At 52.4% G+C, this 19,901-nt stretch overlaps 1 protein-coding gene across 4 annotated transcripts in view; it reads right to left on the bottom strand.

The window, feature by feature from the left end:
* Positions 1–12,198: 12,198 nt before the first annotated feature.
* MB21D2 (Mab-21 domain containing 2) overlaps positions 12,199–19,901 on the bottom strand; it is a 47,128-nt gene continuing 39,425 nt past the window's right edge. For 2 of the 4 annotated variants that reach the window (XM_072996392.2, XM_072996393.2), the window contains exon 2: positions 12,199–14,097. In XM_072996392.2, the coding sequence (XP_072852493.2) occupies positions 12,833–14,097 (1,265 nt within the window). In that variant the 3' untranslated portion in view covers positions 12,199–12,832. Of the gene's footprint in view, positions 14,098–17,171; positions 17,192–17,244; positions 18,894–19,901 lie in introns of those variants that run through there. The other 2 variants (XM_020815753.3, XM_072996394.2) reach the window with 2 other exon arrangements.

The following is a 19,901-nucleotide window of genomic DNA, read 5'->3' as shown; positions in this document are numbered from 1 at the left end:
ATGGAGGGAGTTTGCAAAGGGTTTGTGTGGCAACACTTATGGATGCCCAACTAGGGCCTTGCTCTCTCCCACACAGACGTTTCAGAGTTAGAAATCTGGTGCCCAGGAAAATCTTAAGTGCTAAACCTGACTTAGGGATGCATGCAAGCACATACACAAACACACATATAGATAAATATACATGCATGTGCACATGCCCCCCCCACATGCATGCAGAGTCCCTCTCCAATTCCACAGGAAATCTGGATTTCCCCAAAGTTTCCAGCACAGAAAGTGTAAGAGAGCCCAGTCTCCCCTGATCCTCACCGCCCACAAGGAATAAATGTCCGGAGGGATGCACAGATGTACTGCCAGGGGCAACGTTCCCCCCACCACCACCACCAGCCAGGCTAATCCCAGGCCCTGATTAAATTACTGGCCCAGGGATTATCAGCTAGATGAATAACCAGATGCAATGCTTTAGTGAGCTAAACCGACGTTAACAGGGCACGCAATGCCGGATTTGCCTTTGGCACCCGGCTGAGAAAGTGGGCTCACACGACCACATGTTCCGAGGTGCCTGGGCCAGTGGTCTTTTAATTTCTGAAAACCGCATTACTGTAATGCCTTTATTAGGCCAGCCAAAGGGGGAAGAGATTGACATAAAGGAGCAAAAGCCACTCTTGCCTCCATCTGTTCCTGCCCTCTCTCTGCACGGGAGCATCCCGTCCCAAATCTCTCTTCCATTTCCTGCCCCAGCCCTCATCCACCAGTACCAGCATCAGGCGTGGTGTCCACTGGGGGGAGAGGCCTGGAAAGGCTGGGGAAAGGCTGGGGAAATCCAGGGGAAAGTGGCAGGGGAAAGTGAGCGGCCTTGTGGCCAGTCCAGACTCCAGGGCTGTCTAGCCGTCCAAGAATTCACTTCTAAACCTGCCTTTTTATGACCCTTGCTTTCATGTTTGCTGCAATGTTTTCAGTTCTCTGTCACCTCGTCCCATGTCTGGTGGTGGGGAGGGGGCTGCTTTACTATTGCATTCATATTACATGAGCCTCGTGGTGCAGTGGTTAAACAGCTGTATGGTAACCAAAACTGTGCTCAGGGCCCGGGGTTCAATCCCAGGTAGCCGGCTCAAGGTTGACTCAGCCTTCTGCTCTTCCGAGGTCGATAAAATGAGTCCCCAGCAAACTGGGGGTGTGGTGGGGGGCAATGTGTATCGTGCATCATTAATTTGCAAACCACCCAGAGAGTGCTTGAAGCACTATGGGGCGGTATATAAGCAGCACGCTTTGCTTTATTTTTATTTATTTTGTTTTATTCTTGCCAGTTGAAGTTTCCCAAGGGGCAGCCACATTAATCTCGCCCAGCAAAAAATGTGTTTGACTTTAAGCTTACAGGATCACAGAGGAGGAAAGGACCCCAAAGGTTACCTGGTCCAACCTCCTGCCAATGCAGCAAATCAACAGCCAGAGCCCTTCCTCCTCTGTTGACAAACATACGGGACAAAGGAACAAAACTCCTCAATCTCCTGGATTCCTGTTCTTAAATGGGGCTGGGGGTGGTGTCGTGGTGAAATTATTCCCCCGTGAATCGATTCCCAGGTGCTGGATGGAGCTGCTCGGGGTTGGGGGACGTGTCCTCCTGTGATTTTGAAGGGGAGCCTCCTCCTCCTCCTCCTCTCTCGGGACCGGGGGGGGGGTCTACTTCCGAGCTGGGCAGGCCTGGCATCGGAGAGTGGCGACCATAACCAGAGGCTGGGTCACTGGGGGAGCCCATGGCCACCACTGCCCGTGCAGGTAGCCCAAGGCTATGGGAGGGCTGGACTGAGAGGCAACGTCCGAGGAGAGATCTCCCTTTGCCTCCCTTGAGAACCTCGCCCGAGGGCCAGCCCCGTTTCCACCCAGCCTGTTCAGAGGAGCCCTTGGTTTGCATCTCCTTGTCAAGTCTTTTCCCTTGGAGTATTTTTGCCACCAATTCCAACTGAGAAGTGGTAGTTAGTTCTCTGTGAGCAAAATTGCACAGAGCTGGGGGGGGGGATCAGGCCACCCTCTCCTCCTTGATCACCCCCCCTCCCCAGCCATTCTCCTTTCAGGGTCCCTCCTCAGCCCCGGGGCTATCTATAGCTTGGATCCCCTCCATAGTCTGCTGGAATGGAGCAGCTGGAAAGAAGCTCAGCTGAGCCCAGCCTTTCCCCGCTGGCATCTCTCTTTCTCTGCTCCCTCCCATGCCTTCAGCAAAGAGGGTGGTGCGTATCCTTCAGGGAAGGGAGCTGCTCGTCCCAGATTGTACTTCAGACAATGGAGCTGTGTGGCCTCCTGGCTTATCTCTGAAGCGCAAGGGTGAGCTGGACAAAGCCGAGGGAAAAGCGAGGGAAAAGCGATGCGCGATGGGCCCCCGTGATGTGCACCACCCTGCCCGCCAGCCATCCGTCAGCACCTGCAGCTGGCAAGGAGATGGATAAAGAGAAGGACAAGGAAGGAAGGAAGGAAGGAAGGAAGGAAGGAAGGAAGGAAGGAAGGAAGGAAGGAAGGAAGGAAGGAAGGAAGGAAGGAAGGAAGGAAGGAAGGAAGGAAGGAAGGAAGGAAGGAAGGAAGGAAGGAGAGAGCTGATGATGGGTAGAAGGAAGGAAGGAAGGAAGGAAGGAAGGAAGGAAGGAAGGAAGGAAGGAAGGAAGGAAGGAAGGAAGGAAGGAAGGAAGGAAGGAAGGAAGGAAGGAAGGAAGGAAGGAAGGAAGGAAGGAAGGAGAGAGCTGATGATGGATAGAAGGAAGGAAGGAAGGAAGGAAGGAAGGAAGGAAGGAAGGAAGGAAGGAAGGAAGGAAGGAAGGAAGGAAGGAAGGAAGGAGAGAGCTGATGATGGATAGAAGGAAGGAAGGAAGGAAGGAAGGAAGGAAGGAAGGAAGGAAGGAAGGAAGGAAGGAAGGAAGGAAGGAAGGAAGGAAGGAAGGAAGGAAGGAAGGAAGGAAGGAAGGAAGGAAGGAAGGAAGAGCATTAACTGAAAGGGGCAATCAGGTGAACCCCAAGCCATCCTGTCCCCAAATACCCTGACATGGAAGGAAGACACGTTGCATTCAGTGGGCCACAGAATGTACTGGAGGGTGGACTCAGGCTAAAGAAACCCTCAGACAATATGTTAGAATCCCTTCAAGGCAAAGAATGATCTGAACCAGGGTTCTTTTTAAGGAGAAGGACGGGATGAAAATTGTTTAAATAAATAAATAAACTACAATCCATGGGTTTTTCACAGCTCCTGTAGTTCGCAACTTGATTTGCTTCGTGAGTGGGCAGCAGGAAGGAGAGCCGGGCTTTGTTTGCAAGTCGAACGGCTCCGTCACGAAGGTCTGCCAGAATCACGTTTCTAGAACATTGCCATGATTGCGGCTTCTGACGACTTGAGATCTGAGAAGGAAACGGGCAAGCAGACCACTTTGGACAAAGGGTCGCTTCAAGGTCATCCACATCAGGCCACCCAGCCTCCAAGGGAAGCCCCCCCCCCAGATCAGACAGGAGCCGACACTCCGTCCCTCGGCCCCAACATCTGGCTCCAGGCCTCTGCTAGCGCTGAGCCTATTCAGAGGAACATCTGCCATGGCCTGGCTGAGGGTGGCCTCATTTGGGGCTGCTTGGTCCCACTCTCTCCTATTTAAAAATAATAATAAAGAAGAGGGAAGAAATGTGAATTACTAGGACTTCTGCTGAATAGCTCAGGGGCATAGAGGTTGGGGGTTCGATTCCCCCCTGGACCTCCTGGGCACTGGCTGGACCCAAAAATCCAAGGAGTCTCTTTCTGGGCCAGATCTACCAAAGATGGTGGCCCAGCTCAACTGGCCCCTCACTACTGGAGGGGAGGGGGGAGGGGAGGCAGGAAGGGAGATGCCCCGATATCCCCAGAGAGAGAGAGAGAGAGAGAGAGAGAGAGAGAGAGAGAGAGAGAGAGAGACTGCTCCTGCTGGGAAGGGTCAAAGCTCCAGTGCAGGCTTGGTGGCACCCCACCCACCCACCCACTCCTGTATCCCTTCCCAGAAGGGTCCTGGAGCCTCTCCTGTCCTGCCTCCCTTTTCCTCTCCCTGCCACCCATAGTAAAGGGCAGAATACTTCCCTTTGCATCTCGCATCCGGGACAGGCATCCAGGCTCCCATCTTTCCAGCCAGGGCCAGGGGTCATAAGTCTGCATGGGTAGAAGCTGCTGCACGTTGTATTCCCAAATTGGACGCTGGGCAGAACATGAAGACTCAGCAGCAACGGACACCGGGTGGGCTACTGCGGCATGGAGGAAGGTGGATTGGGGCCATAAAAAAAGAGGAATTTTGTCCTGCCAAGTGATACCGAGAATGTGTCGGAGGCAACGCATACGGAAGGTGTTCAGCTTCCTCTCCTGCAATGCACAAAAGGTCCAGGACTCACTGCAGTACAGGAGTATGCTCAGGACACAGCCTCTATAGACCTGGATCTTCGTATGTGTCGTCAGCTTCTTATGAAGCCATACTCTCTTTGTGAGTCTTGGGAACATGGTCACTGCTTTGCCAATGCATTTATCCAGCTTGACATCTAGGGAGAGAGTGTCGGAGATGGTTGAGCCAAGGTACACAACGTCATGAACAACCTCCAGGTGGCGAAAAAGAACCACCGACCACGTGCACAATCAGACGTACAATCAAATTATACGTATGAACTTTTCGTATGAGTGACTGATGCGAAAAAGCTCAAGCATTTTTAATGGTGGCTATTGCTTCTTCAGTTTGCACATGGGAGTGCAGAGGCCACCGTTCCATGAGACCAGCAGCTCTTTTTAGCCTTCCTCCCACCCCCAACCTCCCCAAATACAGAAGTAAAATAGAAATAAAATTTTAAAAAAACCACCAAGCAGTTTTTACTGGTTCATACTCAGTTTATTTAGGTAGGGGGTGGTTTTCCTGGGGCGCTTGAGAGTGCCGAGTGTGAGGGATGGATGGATATGGCTTGTTAAGGAGGGGGGCCCGTTTGCCCCACGTCCATGGTAAATCTGGCACTTAAAAAAAGCCAACCCTTTGAGGTGCCCCCTTCCCTTGTGGGAGACCCTAAGCACGTGCTTATTTTGCTTAATGGTTAATCTGGGGCTGCTCTGCAGAGAAGCCATCCAGCCCCCCCCCCCCAGAAAGCGGTGTTCCCTGACGTCTGAGCTGATCCTGCTGGGGTGCATTTCAACTGCCACCTCTGTTTCAAGGTTCCCTTTCCAATCACTCTCCTTCTGAGCAGGAGGTTGGACTGGATGGCCTTGGAGGTCCCCTTCCAACACCATGATTCTAGGATTCTGATTCTGATTCCATCCTGGCCTTCAGCGATGAATCAAACGACCACATCTCACAACACATGCAGGGGATGCCCCAGCAGGACAAGGCTGGAGGAGTGTTGTTCCACCCAGCCAACCCAGAAGCCTCTTCTTTCCTCCTGGGCTGTTTTTGGCCTCTTGCTCCTGCTCCGGACCTCTTCCTGATCTTTGGCTCTCTCAGCTCATCCCTCACACCCCCCCCCATCCCCTGCACCAATGCAGCAGGAACTGCTCAGGCCTTTAAATAGAACAGGGCTGTTAGCATTATTTCTTGGGGGAAAATCTTTGTCAATTAATCAATCAATTCAAGCTGCACACGTTTGCATAAGAACAAAGCACTAAAGCTTGAAGGGGGTGGAGAGCACGCCTTTCTTTTTTTTGTTTTTGTTTTTGAGGATGATGCATGTCTGTGTGGCAGCCTCCTCTCCCTGGAAGAGACAGGCCAGAGTGGAGACAGAGGGCTTCGTAAGAGGGCGCCTGGCGTTTCTTAGTTCCTGTGTTAGAACAGCGATCCTGGTTTTTGATAAAAGATGCCTGATTAAGTCAACTTTTTTTTTAAAAAAAATGATTTGCACTGCAACTTTCCCACACCTCAAGCAGAACTTTTGAGGCAGTTTGCAAGCCTTATGAAACAATAATTTGACAGTTTTTCTCGGACACCGAATGGCACACAAACAGGGTATTTCCCAGACCAGACTTTCTCAGCTCAGAGAGAAACACCACTTCGGGTTGTAACTTGGTCAAATACCATGAGATTTGCTCTGCTTATAGAATGGGCAAATTTGAAGTATTTTTACTGACCAGATGGTGCCAAGGCTGATTTGAACTGGCTCAGCCCCTTTTTTTGCTCACATAAAGGCTTTTTTCTCTCTCTGATGCTGAGGGGCTTCTACTTTTACAAGCTGGAGCAATTAGAATAGGCTTTTCCCCCCCATGTGTGTAGTTGTAAATACATCATTGCAAAGATGGGGAGGAGGGCTTGTCTGTAGGGTGTGTTTTGGTGACACAGGCAGTTGGGCTGTGATGTTCTGGACTGGGGAAAAACCCACATTCTTTCCCCAATTGTCCTCCATTTTCCTTTTTTTTTAAAAAAAAAATCTTCCATATATGAGATTAGCCCTATCATTTATCACTGGCTCCTCATTATTATTATTTCTCATATTTGAGCTCCTTCCCCATCATTTCGCTGTCAGATTGGCAGAGGTGGGACCATAGGAAGGAATGAAAGAATCCCGGGGGGGGGGGGGCGGGACGACTGTGAGTTGGAATTTGATAATATGGCATCCAGGATAAATGGTAAACTAAATCAATCTGTGCAAGCACTGACTGCAATTCTGAACGTCATACAGGCTGCAAACTAAATTAAACCCTGAGCTCAATAGACTTATTCCTGGGTTCTTTCTTTCTGGATTCATAAATTGAGCATTGCACAATTTAAAATTATGTATTTAAAATACTGGGAAAATTTGAACAATTTTTTTAAAATGTTAAGATATTTAGACTGTTTCTGACCAGAAGTGGGCTGCCTCAATAGCATTCTCTCTGCCATTTGCTAGATCTTTTCTTTTGTACACGTGGTGGGGTGTAAACTGCATGCACACAGAAGTGCTGCAATAGGTAAGTGTTGAAAACCTTTGTGGTGAAATTTCCCATAAAAATAATTGCAACTTAATATAATCACAGGAATCCCCCCGAAAACACTTTGGGACCCCCTGCGGGAGGTCACGACCTCCAGGTAGGGAACCCGTGGGTTAGATCAAGGGCACGTTGTGCATTTCAGCCCAGCCCTCCCGAGATATCCCTTTTGGCAAAGTGGATTGTGACACACGGACTACAAGACCGCTCTGGTCCACAGACCTCCTCCGTGTCTCACATGGCAGCCCTTCCAACATGATCCCCAGGTACCTTCTTTCAATCCTCTCTTCTCCAGGCTGCTCAGAGCAGCCTAAATCCCAGCCAGAGTAGACCCATTGGGCCAATGGCAGAATCTTGAACCAACAACGGAGATCCCATTGATTCAGTGGGCCTGCGCTGGTCAAGACTCTCAACTGGAGAGGAATCTTGGTCTCCAGACGCTTCACCATCCCGGCTGCCCCTCTTTGGACTCACTCCAGTTTGCCAAAGTTGTTGCTCAAACACAACCAGGTGGTGCCTCTTCTCCATCCAAACCTCGGAGCCATAGGATGTTCTGAAAGAGGCTTTGTGTGGGTGCAGGACCTAGACATGTGGCGACCCGACCCCAAAGAGGAACTATCCCTTCTCATGAGACTACTTCCCAGGAGACCTCGATGCTATACTTCTGACAAAACAGCTGAAGATCGTGTTTCCTTTTTAAGCAGCTGCAGGGCGCTGCTGGGTTTTGTTCAGTGAATGATCAAAGAGGCCACGCAGCTTCTTTCTGCATCTCCTAAGGCTAACCCCTTTGTCTCCCCCATCTTACACTCATGGCAGTGACAGAGGGTGGGAAGCAAGACTTTATGTTCAGCCAGGCTGAACTTCGTCTTATCCTCCTTGATCCCCAGAGAACCACTCCAACCTGCCAGGCCTTTTCTGAACCTTTCTCCTGACTTCTGTGGTGGTGCCTGCCCCTCCTGGCTCTGATCTTCTGAAAATCTGATAAGCTAACCCATGTACAAACTCATCCAAGTAATTTATCCATTGGTCAAACAGAAACCCACGGTGATTCTGCTCAAGACCCCCACAGCGCACGTGTTTGGTATGGCTGCTCAGCCAGTGGTGCCCCCAGGTAGGAGGAGCAGCCTCCAATCTTGTCAGCAACATCATAGCATGAAAGCAAGATACATTACGGCCATGGAATCCCCCACTGTCTATCAAAGTGACCAGCAGAAAGAGAAATAGAAGTGTCCAGGATTTTTCACAAAACCTGGATCCATTTCAGTTGGGTTTCAGGCTGCGCCACGGTACGGAAACGACATTGGTCGCTGAGGGAGGCCGACAGGGGCAAAATGTCTTTGTTGGTCCTCCTCAGTATCTCAGCTGCCTTCGATACCGTCGACCACGGTATCCTCCTGGGGAGGCTGTCCGCGCTTGCCTGGCTCCGATCCTCCTTGGAGGACCATCCCCAGAGAGTTCAGCTTGGGGAGGGTGTCTCGGCCCCGTGGAGTCTCAATTGTGGAGTTCTGCAGGGCTCGATCATCTCCCCAGTACTGTTTAATATCTACATAAGACTGCCAGGACAGGTCATCAGGGGATGTGGGGCTTCATGCCATCAGCTCTACATCTCCTTTTCTCCAACCACAGTGGATGCCGTTCCGTCCCTTCAGCGCTGCCTGGAGGCTGTACTGCAACTGATGCAGGAGAATGGACTGAGGCTGAACCCAGACAAGACGGAGGTCCTGAGGGTGGGTAGCCCCTCCATCTGTGGTTTGGGAAACTCCGTCTCTTTTTTTGGGGGGGGGAGACTCTCACCGCAAAGAGTGAGGTTTGCAGCTTGGGGGTCCATCTGGATCGGCGTTCACAACTGAAACCCAGGTAGCGTCAGTGGTCCGCTCCGCTTATTTCCATCTGTGGCGGATTGCCCAGCTGCATCCCTATCTTGATGTTGGGACGCTCACCACTCTGGTCCATGCCCTTGTGGTCTCGAGATTAGACTACTGCAATGCGCTCTACATGGGGCTACCTTTGAGATTGATGAAGAAGCTTCAAATAGTGCAGAACACGGCAGCCAGACTTCTCACTAGGGGGAGAAAACATCAACATATTCCCCCCCCTCTGGCTGCCTTGCACTGGGTGCCTTGCACTGGGTGCCCATTTGTTTCTGCATTGATTTCAAAGTTTTAACAATGACATATAAAGCCCTAAACAGTTTAGGACCTCAATATCTAGCGGAACACCTCCTCCCACCCAGATCTATCCGAATCATTCATTCTAGCCAGGAGGGGTGGCTGAGGTGCCTAACGCCGAGGGAAGCTCAAAGAGAAAGAACGAGAAACCAGGCCTTCTCAGCAGTGGCCCCTTGTCTTTGGAACAGTCTCCCCCCCCCCCCAGAGATCTGTCTGGCTCGCTCGCTGGGTGTTTTTAACAGCCAACTTAAGACCTGGTTCTTTAGGCAGGTTTTCCCTCCTGTCATCACCTGATTAATTTTCCTACCCTGAACTATATTATTAGTTGTTTTTTACTTTATTATATTGTTTTAATTTTATCTATTATTGTTAGCTGCCCAGAGTAGACTTTGGTCTAGATGGGTGGGGTATAAACAAACAAACAAACAAACCAAAACTGTCTCCCAGGAGTTGGAAATAATGGGAACATCATCTTCAAGCATTTGGTGGGCTGCCACACAGATCACTGAGCAAATATGTTGCACCAGCAGAGAGGACCTGACCTAATTAGTTCAAATCACAAGAGGAAGGGTTTAGACTAAACATCTTGAAGAAATGACTAACAGTGGCAATGGATCAGCAGTGGAACAGAAGGCCTCAGGAGGTGGAATGCTCTTCTCCTCTGAAGGTATTCTAAGGAGAGGCTGAGTGGCCTTTTGCCAAGGGTGGTACAGACTTATCCTGGCATCCATTTGGACCAGACAACCTTTGTGGGATTTTCTCCCTGCTCTGTATTATTCTGTAAGAAGGCAAACCATCAGCACCTGCAGGACAACCTCATTATCTTTGAAGGCTTTTCTCTGAGCACCGGGCCTTCCTGAGGTCAACTAGATGAGCCCCAGAGACTCTTTCTAGATAGCTTTCAGAGCAGTCTGTCCAGAACATGAAGCTCACCAAGCATTAAGCCTAACACCGTCCTGGCTTCAGAGAATAATTTCTCATTTATTTCATTTTCCACCAAGGCTTATTGCGATCTCTCCTCCTTGCAACAAACAACCCTGTTAAGACACCTCAGGCTGAGAGGCAGTGATGGTGAAAGAATGCATCCAGAGGGTTCGTTCCCCCATGAACTGAAAACTTTTAAAACAGTGGGTGGGTCTGTTTGGTTCTGCCCTGAAGCCATGCCTTGACCATCCCCCTCCCAGATGGACAGGATTTGACTGGGTGTTTTTTATTGATCTCTATGGCATTGATAGGCATTCTGGAAGCAGCGCTATAAAAAAACCAGTGGGTTACAAATGATCCGAATTAGCGAACAGTTGGGGCTATGCACCGTCAGGAAATGAACTGGAAATACTCTGAAGCAAGCAGACGGCACCCCAGGGGAGCTCAGAGCCAGAGGTTGGGAGTCCCGAGAAGGGCATGCACCAGAAAAAATGCCAAATCAGGGTAGTTCATGGCTCCCCATGAACCCCAGACAAATGAACCGGTTCACCGTTAGCTTTTCTGGCTCACGTCTGGCGGGAGGGGAACCTCATACCCCCCCAACCCTTCCCACTTGCCCCGCTGCCTCCCTGCCTGCCCCATGCTGCCTTCTCCTCTGTTGTCGCCACCCTCAGAGAGAGACCTGCCTCCCCCCGGTTCTCCTTCAGCCGGGCCAGCGGTCTTTGCTCCTGTGGACGCTGAAGGAGAAGGAAGAGGATCAGGCAGGACCAGGCGAGAAGGTGATGGGTGACAGGGAGAGGGAAGGGCCCACCTGTTCTGCTGAAACAAAGCACCAGATGAAAAAAAAGTTCAGCAAATGGTTTTGTTTTGGTGAAATGGAATTCATGAAGCGAACTGTGAATGGACCCAGTTCATGATTGTTTCCCCCCCCCCCCCAGTTCATAGTTCGGTTTGCGGGTTGGGAGTTCGATTCTCCCACTGTGCCTCCCTGATCCCTAGGGGTCGCTTCCAGCTCTGGAGTTCTAAGATGATGGTAATGATCTTGAAAAACCATGTTGGGAAGAGATGGGGCCAGGCTCTTATCCTCTGAGCCAAAAAGGGCACCTGGCTGCTCAGGATGCAACTGCAGAGACCAACCGGGAGCCTCTGAAAGCCACCAGCACCACCAGAGCCCCCCCTTCTCCCCCCCCAATAAGGCTCTCCTTTTGTACGCAGGGCAGCTGTCCCCTCCCACCCACCCCTGCAGCAGCGACAAAGCTACACAAGCACTCCCGTTTTCTTGCTTCCTTCCTCTGTGGTGGCATCAAGCAGCGCCAAAAAGCTTGGCAGAACGGAGGCAGCTTCTCGGTGCCCAAAAGCTGCCTTGGGACTGCATCCAGTGAAAGAGAAAATAGGGGAAGAACAGAGGCCGGTGCAGAAAAGAGGGAGAGAGAAAGAGAGAGCGGGCATGTTTGGGGCTAGACCAAACCCTCCCTCCCTCCTTCCTTCCTTGGGGTGAGAAGGTGCTGACCCTGTGCTTGTTCTCTGCTGGCAGATGTTTACACAAGCCCTTTGCCCTGGGCCTGAAGGATACCTCGTGAGGTGCCAGCTCTCTGCCGCAGCACGTGGCATCAGGGAGTCTGGTGTGCCAAGGCCTTTGGCAAACCCAGCCTGCCAAGGAGAGAGAGTGTGCCAAGCCCTGGCTGGGGAACATGTCCTGAGAGTGTGCCGGACAAGCCTCGGACAAGCCCCTGCCCAGAGGCCTGCTTTCTCCCTCTCCACCTCCAGGCTCCTCGGAGGAAAGGCAGCCCTTTAGGGCAGTGGCCACTCAGACCCCCCCCCAGGCGCCTGCACGACACCAAGGGTCACCGTTTCTGTCCACCGCAGTGGCTCTCTTTGAAAACCGCCCGCCCCCCCATGGACTTCCAGGAGGGTTTGAGGTCCCTGCCAAAAGGCAGGAGACGAGGGCAGCTTCATCCCCAGCAACAAGGGCACGGAGCAGGTTTACTCGATTGATTCCCTTGAGTTGCCACTCAGGCTCTTGAAACTCACAGCAGGTAACAGGATCCGGCCCAGTGTGAGGGAGCTGATCCAAGCAAGGCCAAGCACCTGGTGGATCAGGCCCCAACCCCCCTTCAAAAAGTGATCCTCCTTAGAAGCAGAAGCAGGCTGGCGGAGGGCAGAAGACGGCACGGGTGCGAAGCCACATTGGTACCGGGAGGTTCTTTTAATAGCATTTAAATAAGGCTTCGAATAATTACACACACTAGAAACTAACATTCCAGAATCTCGTCCTGCACGAAGAGGAGCCAAAACCATCGTTCTGCGTCCTGTACGGGGGTCTCGTTCTGAACAATTACATTCAAGAAGAGGTGACCGGCGGGGAAGCGGAGAGGGAAACGCCCCCACGTCTGAGAAAGTCTGTTACACCTCACAGTGTTCAAAGTCAATTTAGACCCTTCCGCTGTGAGAAAGGTGAGGGGCCAAAAAAAAAAAAAGTGTGTGTGTTTGTGTGTGTGTTGAAGGCTCGGTCAAGCACCGGGAACTCCTCTCCAAAGCCTGTCATGCTCCCCGCTCCTGAGAGAGAGGAAACATTTAGGAAAAGCAAAGCCAAACTGCAGCAAACAAAGCAGGACGACCCGGCCCCCCCATCCTGCACAATCGGGAAGAGACCTGTGTTGTTCCCGGCCAACCTGCTCCGAGCCGGATATGTGTTTCGTTCATTTAAAAAGAGAGAGAGAGAGAGAGAGAGAGAGAGAGAGAGAGAATGCCCCAAAGAGGGAGCTTGGGAGGGTTGGGGACAAAAGAAACCACATTTCGGGTCCGAAGCGAGCAGGAACACTCAGAAAAACTTGTCGTCGATTCTGAAGTGAGGCCGCGTGACGTCATCGGGGTTAATGAAGACCGAGATGGATTTGCCCGGGTTCTCAGTCACAAGCTGCTGAAGTTTTTTGGCTAGCCGGTCGTCCGGCTGGCCGGTCTCCCCGCCATCCGACTGCGGGGAGGGGATGCTGGTGGCGCTCCCCCTGCGCTGCAGCTCGAGCGTCAGCCGATTGGCGGCCTTGACATGCTCAATGGCCGTCTGGAGGTGCTCGGCAGGATCCGAGCGCACCGAGGAGAGCTTCCGGGCGTGGAGCATGACCGTCTCCTCGGAGAGGTGCTCCAGCATGTTGCACTGGGGGATGAAGTAGTTGGGGCACATCTTGTTGACCAAGCAGTGCTGGAGATCGTCAATGAGGCCCAGCAGGAAGTGGGCCGCGTAGTCCTCCTGGGCCAGGTAGTTTGCCGGCAGCCGGTCGCAGGCCCAGAGCATCATGCTGCGCAAGTGGTAGGGGCTGATGGCCTTGGGGCGCGAGAGCAGCTTGATGATGATGGCCTTGCAGGCCTGGTAGGCTTGCATGAGGCTGCTGGAGATGCACTTCTTGAGCTGAACTTCGCTGCGGGCGAAGGAGAGCCGCCACTCGTTGTCCTTCCGGCCTTTGTAGGAGCAGGCGGGCACCAAGTAGAACCCGCTGATGACCTCTTCCTCCGTGATCTTCCCGTCCCAGAAGTGGTTCTCCATCAGCCAGCTCTGGGCCACGGCCGGCCAGCCTTTGAAGGACACGACAGGCACGATGTCGTAGAGCATGCGGCTGCTGCCCACCCCCAGGATGATGGAGATGATGGTGCCGCTCTTCTCCACTTTCTCCACTTTGGGCATCCCTCTCTGAGGCTTCTTCTGGATCTCGGAGAGGACGATGCTGATGGAGTCGTAGAACCAGTCGGCCACTTTGGTGGGGGAGAAGAAGTAGTTGGTGGCCCCGTTGATGTGGTCCACGATGGTGCAGCAGTCCTTCCACTTGCTGATGGTCCCTTCGTCGAAGAGCCGCAAGCTCAGCCACGAGTGGCACAAGGCGGAGTGGCGCATGTCCAAGGTGACGGGCTGGTTCCGGTCGTGGAGCTTCAGGGCCGGCACCAGGAGGGTGAAGTCCATGTCGTAGTCCGTCCCACGGGCGTAGACGTTCAGCTCGTCCAGGTCTAAGTCAACCACGCCCTCCCGGACACCCCCGGAAAGCAGCAAGTACTCGTTGGCGACCGGCAGTTTTTGGTCCAGTTTCTGCACCATGCCTGCAAAAGGTGGGAAGCAGGTGGGAAGAAAGAGGGGGGGGGAGGACAATTTTAGAGAAAGGCAGTTCCGTGGCACCTAGCCAGCTCCCTGCAAGGAAAGAAATACGCTGAAACCCAGACCCTTATGCGAGCAGCGGATGCTTCCACGCTGTCCTCCCACCCAAACGGCTGCCATCTTGCAAACGTCTCTCCTGCGTCCCAACCCCACCCTGAAACCCGCCCTTCTGGGGCCAAAGGAAACCAAAGGGACTAGCACCATGCAGCTGGAATTCAACCATGCAGGAAAAGAGAAGGGGCGCAGATCCCCAGGCAGACACCCCTGGAAAGAATAGCTGTGATGCACAAGCAGGGCTAGGGGGTGCCTGGGTTGTGTGTGTGTGTGTGTGTGTGTGTGTGTGTGTGTGTGTGTGCGTGCGTGCGTGCGTGCGTGCGTGCGTGAGCACGCCCAGCACTTCAGCTGCTGTTTGCCGCTTCCTCAAAACCCTGTGCCAAGATGAGCAAGGAGTCTCCGGGGATCTGAAAACAACCCAAGCGACTCTCCAAGGGAGTACAGTGGGGTCTTGATTTGAGAACTTAATCCGTATTGGAAGGCGGTTCTCAAGTCAAAAAGTCTGTAAGTCAAGTCTCCATTGACCTACAGTGCATTGAAAACCGATTAATCCCGTAACAGGCTGTTTTTGTTCCATTTTGGGTTTTTTCTGGTCTGTAAGTCAAATCTCAGTCTGCAAGTCAAACCTAAATTTTGCGGCCAGAGAAGTCTGTAACTCAAAAAGTCTGTAAGTCAAGCCGTCTGTAAGTCAAGGGTCCACTGTGGAAACAAGAGACCTCGTTTGGGACCCCAACCAGACCAGCAGGTTTCCTCTAGCAGAAATCTTTGCCAGACTTCAGGAAAGCAAACCAGGAAAGCTGAGGTCGAAGAAATCCCACTGGTCATTAAGGGCCAGCACAGGAATTAAAGCTGCTGCTGCCGCCACCTCACACGGGGTCAGATCCTGCCAGCCCCTCCAGGCCACTGTTCCCGGCTCTGACTGGCAGCTGGAAACAGTGCCGGTCAGAGGATCCCCTCCGAGCCCCACCGGGAGAGGCCCATGACGGAATCTTCCCTATGCAGAATGGGGATGCCATCACCAGCTTCATGGCTACCTTGATGAAAAATGAATGCTCGCATCCCCAGATCTTTGGGGAACCACAGCCGTCCCGCGCATGGAGCGCAACCTAACTAGTAATGCACAATGCTAAGAAACAGTGGTATTAAAGCCACTTTAAAAGCACTTCAGTCGTACGGCATGCATCCCCTGCCATCACCCAAAACTCCTCTTCTGCATCATCTCTTGAACTCTCAGGGGCCAGGATCTGTCCGTGTCTCCTGCAAGCGGCCCAGGCAGGATAGATGCCACTCGCTTTAGCCAGCTGGTGAGCTTTACTGCATTTGGCTTTCCACCTTTCCTGTTCTTGGATGGTTGGCCCATCACATCACATACATATGTGTGCGCGCACACACATGCACACACACTCACATGCAGGTAGCGAAGCTGGCTCTAGAGCATCTCCCGGAATGTCACCAGCTAGGTTTTTCATTCGGCCCTGGCTACAGAGCTCCAAGGAAAATTGGGGTGACCCCTTTCCTGCCACAAAGAGGGAGGAAGGGGCCATGAGAGGCACCAGGAGAGAGTGAGACCCTCAAGGACAACCCGTCCAGTCTACAGCTGGCTCCCTAGCACACGTCCCTTAAAAGGGAAGCCCGCTCTTTCCAAGCTGGTAAACTGAGGAAAAGACCTCCATGTTTAGGCAGTGCCCGACTCTCCGAGCATTTCACAGAGAGAGGAGCGATTGATCATTTTAGGCCAAGCACAGGTTCATCTCCTTTCTGCCCACCAGGGCTCCCCCCCCCCGGGCGATTTACGCTAACCCTAAAAGGTTCCAATGCTTTCTGGCACCCCTGCCATCCGTTTTTATATCAGCCTTTGATTCCCACCTTTACCGCCAGGAATGGCTGGGTTGCTCAGTGTTTTAATTCTGCTTGCCCCGATGGTCACTGGGATGCTGGATTTGGAGCCTCCAGAGGTAGAAAGCTTGGATCTTCTCCGTAAATGCACACAATCGTCTCCAGCCTTTACAACTGCAGGAAATTCACTCTTCCCGAGCCCAGCTACTCCAGGCTCTGTGGCTCAGAGATCAACCGAGAGCACCTCCCGCTGTGGAGGAACCAACAATCCTGAGGCTGACGTTGTCCTCTCCGGCCCTTGAACCTGAACCATTCGGGGCAGGAGGCTGGATTCTGGGGATGGGGGGGGGGAACAGCTCTGACCTTGGTTTCCGCTGTTGTCTCCTGGGCAGCTTTCCAGCCAGAAGCCTCTCCTGCACGACTCCCAATGCAGGCAATGCCTCTAGGCTGGAGGTAGAGAGCCCCCATCTCCTTGTGGCTATAAAGATGTCTCTCCCGCCCCGCAATGTGGCACCCCTCCCAACAACTGGACTACAGGCCCCATCAGCAGAAACCCTGCTGGAAGGACTTGTTCTTGATCATCCCAGAGGGCAGGACACATCATCGTGGGCTCAAGGGACAGGAAGCCAGATTTCAGTTGAATATCAGGAAAAACTTCCTGACTGTAAGAACAGTACAACAAGGGAACCCATAACATTAGGAGGTGGTAAGCACTCCAGCGCTGGAGGTATTCAAGACAAGACAACCAGCTGGCAGATCTCCTTCGATCTGGATTCCTGCCTTGAGCAGGGGGTTGGACTCGATAGCCTTAGAGGCCACTTTCCAACTTCGCTCTCCTAGGATTCTATGAAAGGCAGGCATGTTTTAATGCCTGTGTTGGACAAAAAGAGAAAAGGAAGTTACCAACCCATCCTTAAGGAGGGGCCTGAGCACTTTTTCCTCTGCTGGAAATAGAGCCCAATATACCCCCCAATAGACCTCTCTGGTGCATGAGAAAGGGCCCGAGAGCCCCCATTTAGGCCGTGCGTCCCTCAGTTTGTAAGGGGCAAGCCCAGCAAGAGATGTACACATGGGGGGGGGTTTCCTACTCCTCTGCCTGCGTCATTGAAAAGCTGCTTGGCCACGTCACCTCTAGACTTCAGCAAATGGCTCGGCGTAGTTAGCAAAGGGCGCCATCATCCCAGGTAGGAGGCCACGGTCACCTGGGACGAGGAGGAGATCCAAAACGGCACAAGCCTGGACTCTCACATGTTCATCATGTGCTGTTCTGAAACGGTCACAGAACATCACGCTCTGGAAGGAAAGGAAAGGCAGACAGGAACGAGTGGGGGAAACAGGTTCCTTGCCTCCTGCCACAGCTTTTTCCTTTTTTAAGTGTGTTGTTAACTAAACCTGCCACTGAACGAGAGCCCTATGGGACGGCTAGAGTTATTTTTGGGGGAACTATTTTTAAAACCACATGCCCAAAGAGTGTGAGGCCGGGCGCCCTTTCAGAGATGCTGTGAGGCAGTCAAAGGAGAGGGAAGGTTTTGGATGAAAGATGTGTGTGTGTGTGTGTGTGTGTGTGTGGGGAACCTTCCCATCCTCTCCTTCATTGCACCCTTTACTTCCACTGAAGGATCCATGAACAGGCCCTTGGCAAATGTTCCACTGATCTTTTCCTAAAACAGCAAATGCTCTTTTTAAATTTTTATTTCATTTTATTTTACTTAGTTGAATGATTGATGAAAAACCAGCTAGTGTTTCTCAACACGTGCAGGTCTTTCTGTCCCCTACAGGAACGGGCCGCCTTGCCCCCTCCATGCCTTCTCCCATGTATGTTCCTGCTCCAGGGCCGCTCCTGACGGCATCCAAAGTCACAGAGACTTGGGCCAAAGGAAGGGGCCCGGGGTGCGGTTGGACCCTTCTGCTTGACAGAGCAAGTACAGGAGTACCTTGGTTTATGAATTTAATGCATTCTCCAGTATGTTTCGTAATGAGAAAAATTTGCAAATGGAAATGCGGTTTCCCCATACACAGGGTGGTGCTATAAACCTCTCAGGCGCAATGCAAATTTGCTTCGTACTGCGGAAAAAAATCCTAAATCGAGGCATCATTTTCATTCATAAACCAAAAATTATGTTAACCAAGGCCTTTTTTAGACTGAGGTACAGGGACTGTACGGGCAAGGATCCTGCACTCCAGGCTGCAAAAGGGCTGAGAGGCAGGAGTCCAGGATCTGCCCTCTGCCCTACCCAAATCATGGAATCGCAGGGATTCGGGAGGTTTTGTCCAGCAAGGAACTCAGTCCAAGCTCTCCTGCCCCACTTTTCGACCTCAGTCCAAGTTAAAATCCAGGAGAGCCACCAGCCTGTAAATACTGGAAGGCTGTTGGTGGCAGTTGCCTTTTATTAGGTGCAACGAATGTTGCAATTAAAAAATATACAATTTCAGAGAAGCCAATGCTCTAGACTAGAGCAACAGTTCCTGAATACGGGGCCTGAGATGTTCCCAGACTGCATCCCCCAGAAGCCCTTGCCAAGCACAGCCAACATTGTGCACAGGTGCTCAGGTCTCTGGCATTTATCATCCCACAGCATCCGGAACTCTAAGTTTGGGAAGCCCCACCCTGGACAAAGAAGCTAAACAAGAGCAAATGCTGAGGAAATGCTGCTGTGTGAATAGGACCGTGCTCAGGTGGGGGATATTTACCTGGGAACCCTGATTGCATCTACCTGTTACTCACCCGTGGGGCGGGGGTGCTGCAAAACACAAGGGTTTCGCCAGAAAGCAAGGCAAGTCTTGAAGGGATCCCAAACCATGGGGCTGGTGGTCAACAAAGCAAACCGTGCTGCTTCTCTACTGTCCCGTAGGGCTTAAAGGACTCTCTAGGCGGTTTACAGTTTAATCATTCAGGGTACTCCTTGCCCCCCCCCCCCGTGAGCTGGGGCACTCCTTTTGCTGATCTTGGAAGGATGGAAAGCTGAGTGAACTTCCAACGGGCAGCCAGCATCCCATGGAACCAAACACAGACTGTAACCCTGCCGCTTGCCTGCTGCGCCATGACGCTCCCAGTCAACCCAGTTCAACCAGCGACCCCGCTGTGGGAGAGTGGGGAAGGGGGTAATGCTCAGCCTTTCATACAATGTCACTCTGCTGCCCCCAAAGGGCAAAACTTCCCAAACTTTCCAAGAGCACAGAGTGCTGTCCTCCGAAGACGCCCATGGCCACAGAGACGGGCGCAACGTTAGGAAGAACAACCTTCAGAACAAAAAAGAGCCAAAGAGCCCGGAAAACCCACAACAACCTTTCCGAATTCACCCCCTGGGAATTCTAACCACCCACCAGGCGGGTGAAAATCAGTCATCGCACTTAAGACTGTGCTGGCGCCTGGCTCCCTGGAACAGGATAGAAGACCCTTTCCTCACAGTGATTTGAGTAGACAAATGGGGGCGGGGGGGGGGAGAGAGACAGAGAGGGTCACCTCTGGGATGGAACCGATGCACTCAGCACCACCTTGAACCCCGAGGCCCCTTTAACCGCTGGGGGGGGGGAACACAGGAGTCGCCTACGAGCGCCAGCCCTTAACAAAATTGCAACCCCTTAGCCTTGTTCCTGGAAGAGAAGTTGGCTGAGGCAGAGAGAGCCGAGAGAGAGCCTTCTGTCTCCACTGAAAGAAACTGATTTCCCAAATTGCAGAACTGCAGAGTGGGGAGGTCCCTCCGTCCTGCCCTCTGCCTGCAATCGAAATGAGCACCCCGTCCTCTCTCTCTCTCCCTCCCTGCCTTTCTGGCCTTCCCCGACACCCACTAAAGACACTCACGCCCCTGGGCGTTATGAAGCCCCCCCCATCCCTCCCCTCCCGGAAGGCCTGCAGTGT

This window comes from Pogona vitticeps, chromosome 3 (assembly GCF_051106095.1).
Source record: "Pogona vitticeps strain Pit_001003342236 chromosome 3, PviZW2.1, whole genome shotgun sequence".
Lineage (NCBI taxonomy): Eukaryota > Metazoa > Chordata > Lepidosauria > Squamata > Agamidae > Pogona > Pogona vitticeps.
The sequence above is the reverse complement of the archived record's forward strand: the minus strand, read 5'-3'. Positions and strand labels throughout refer to the sequence as shown.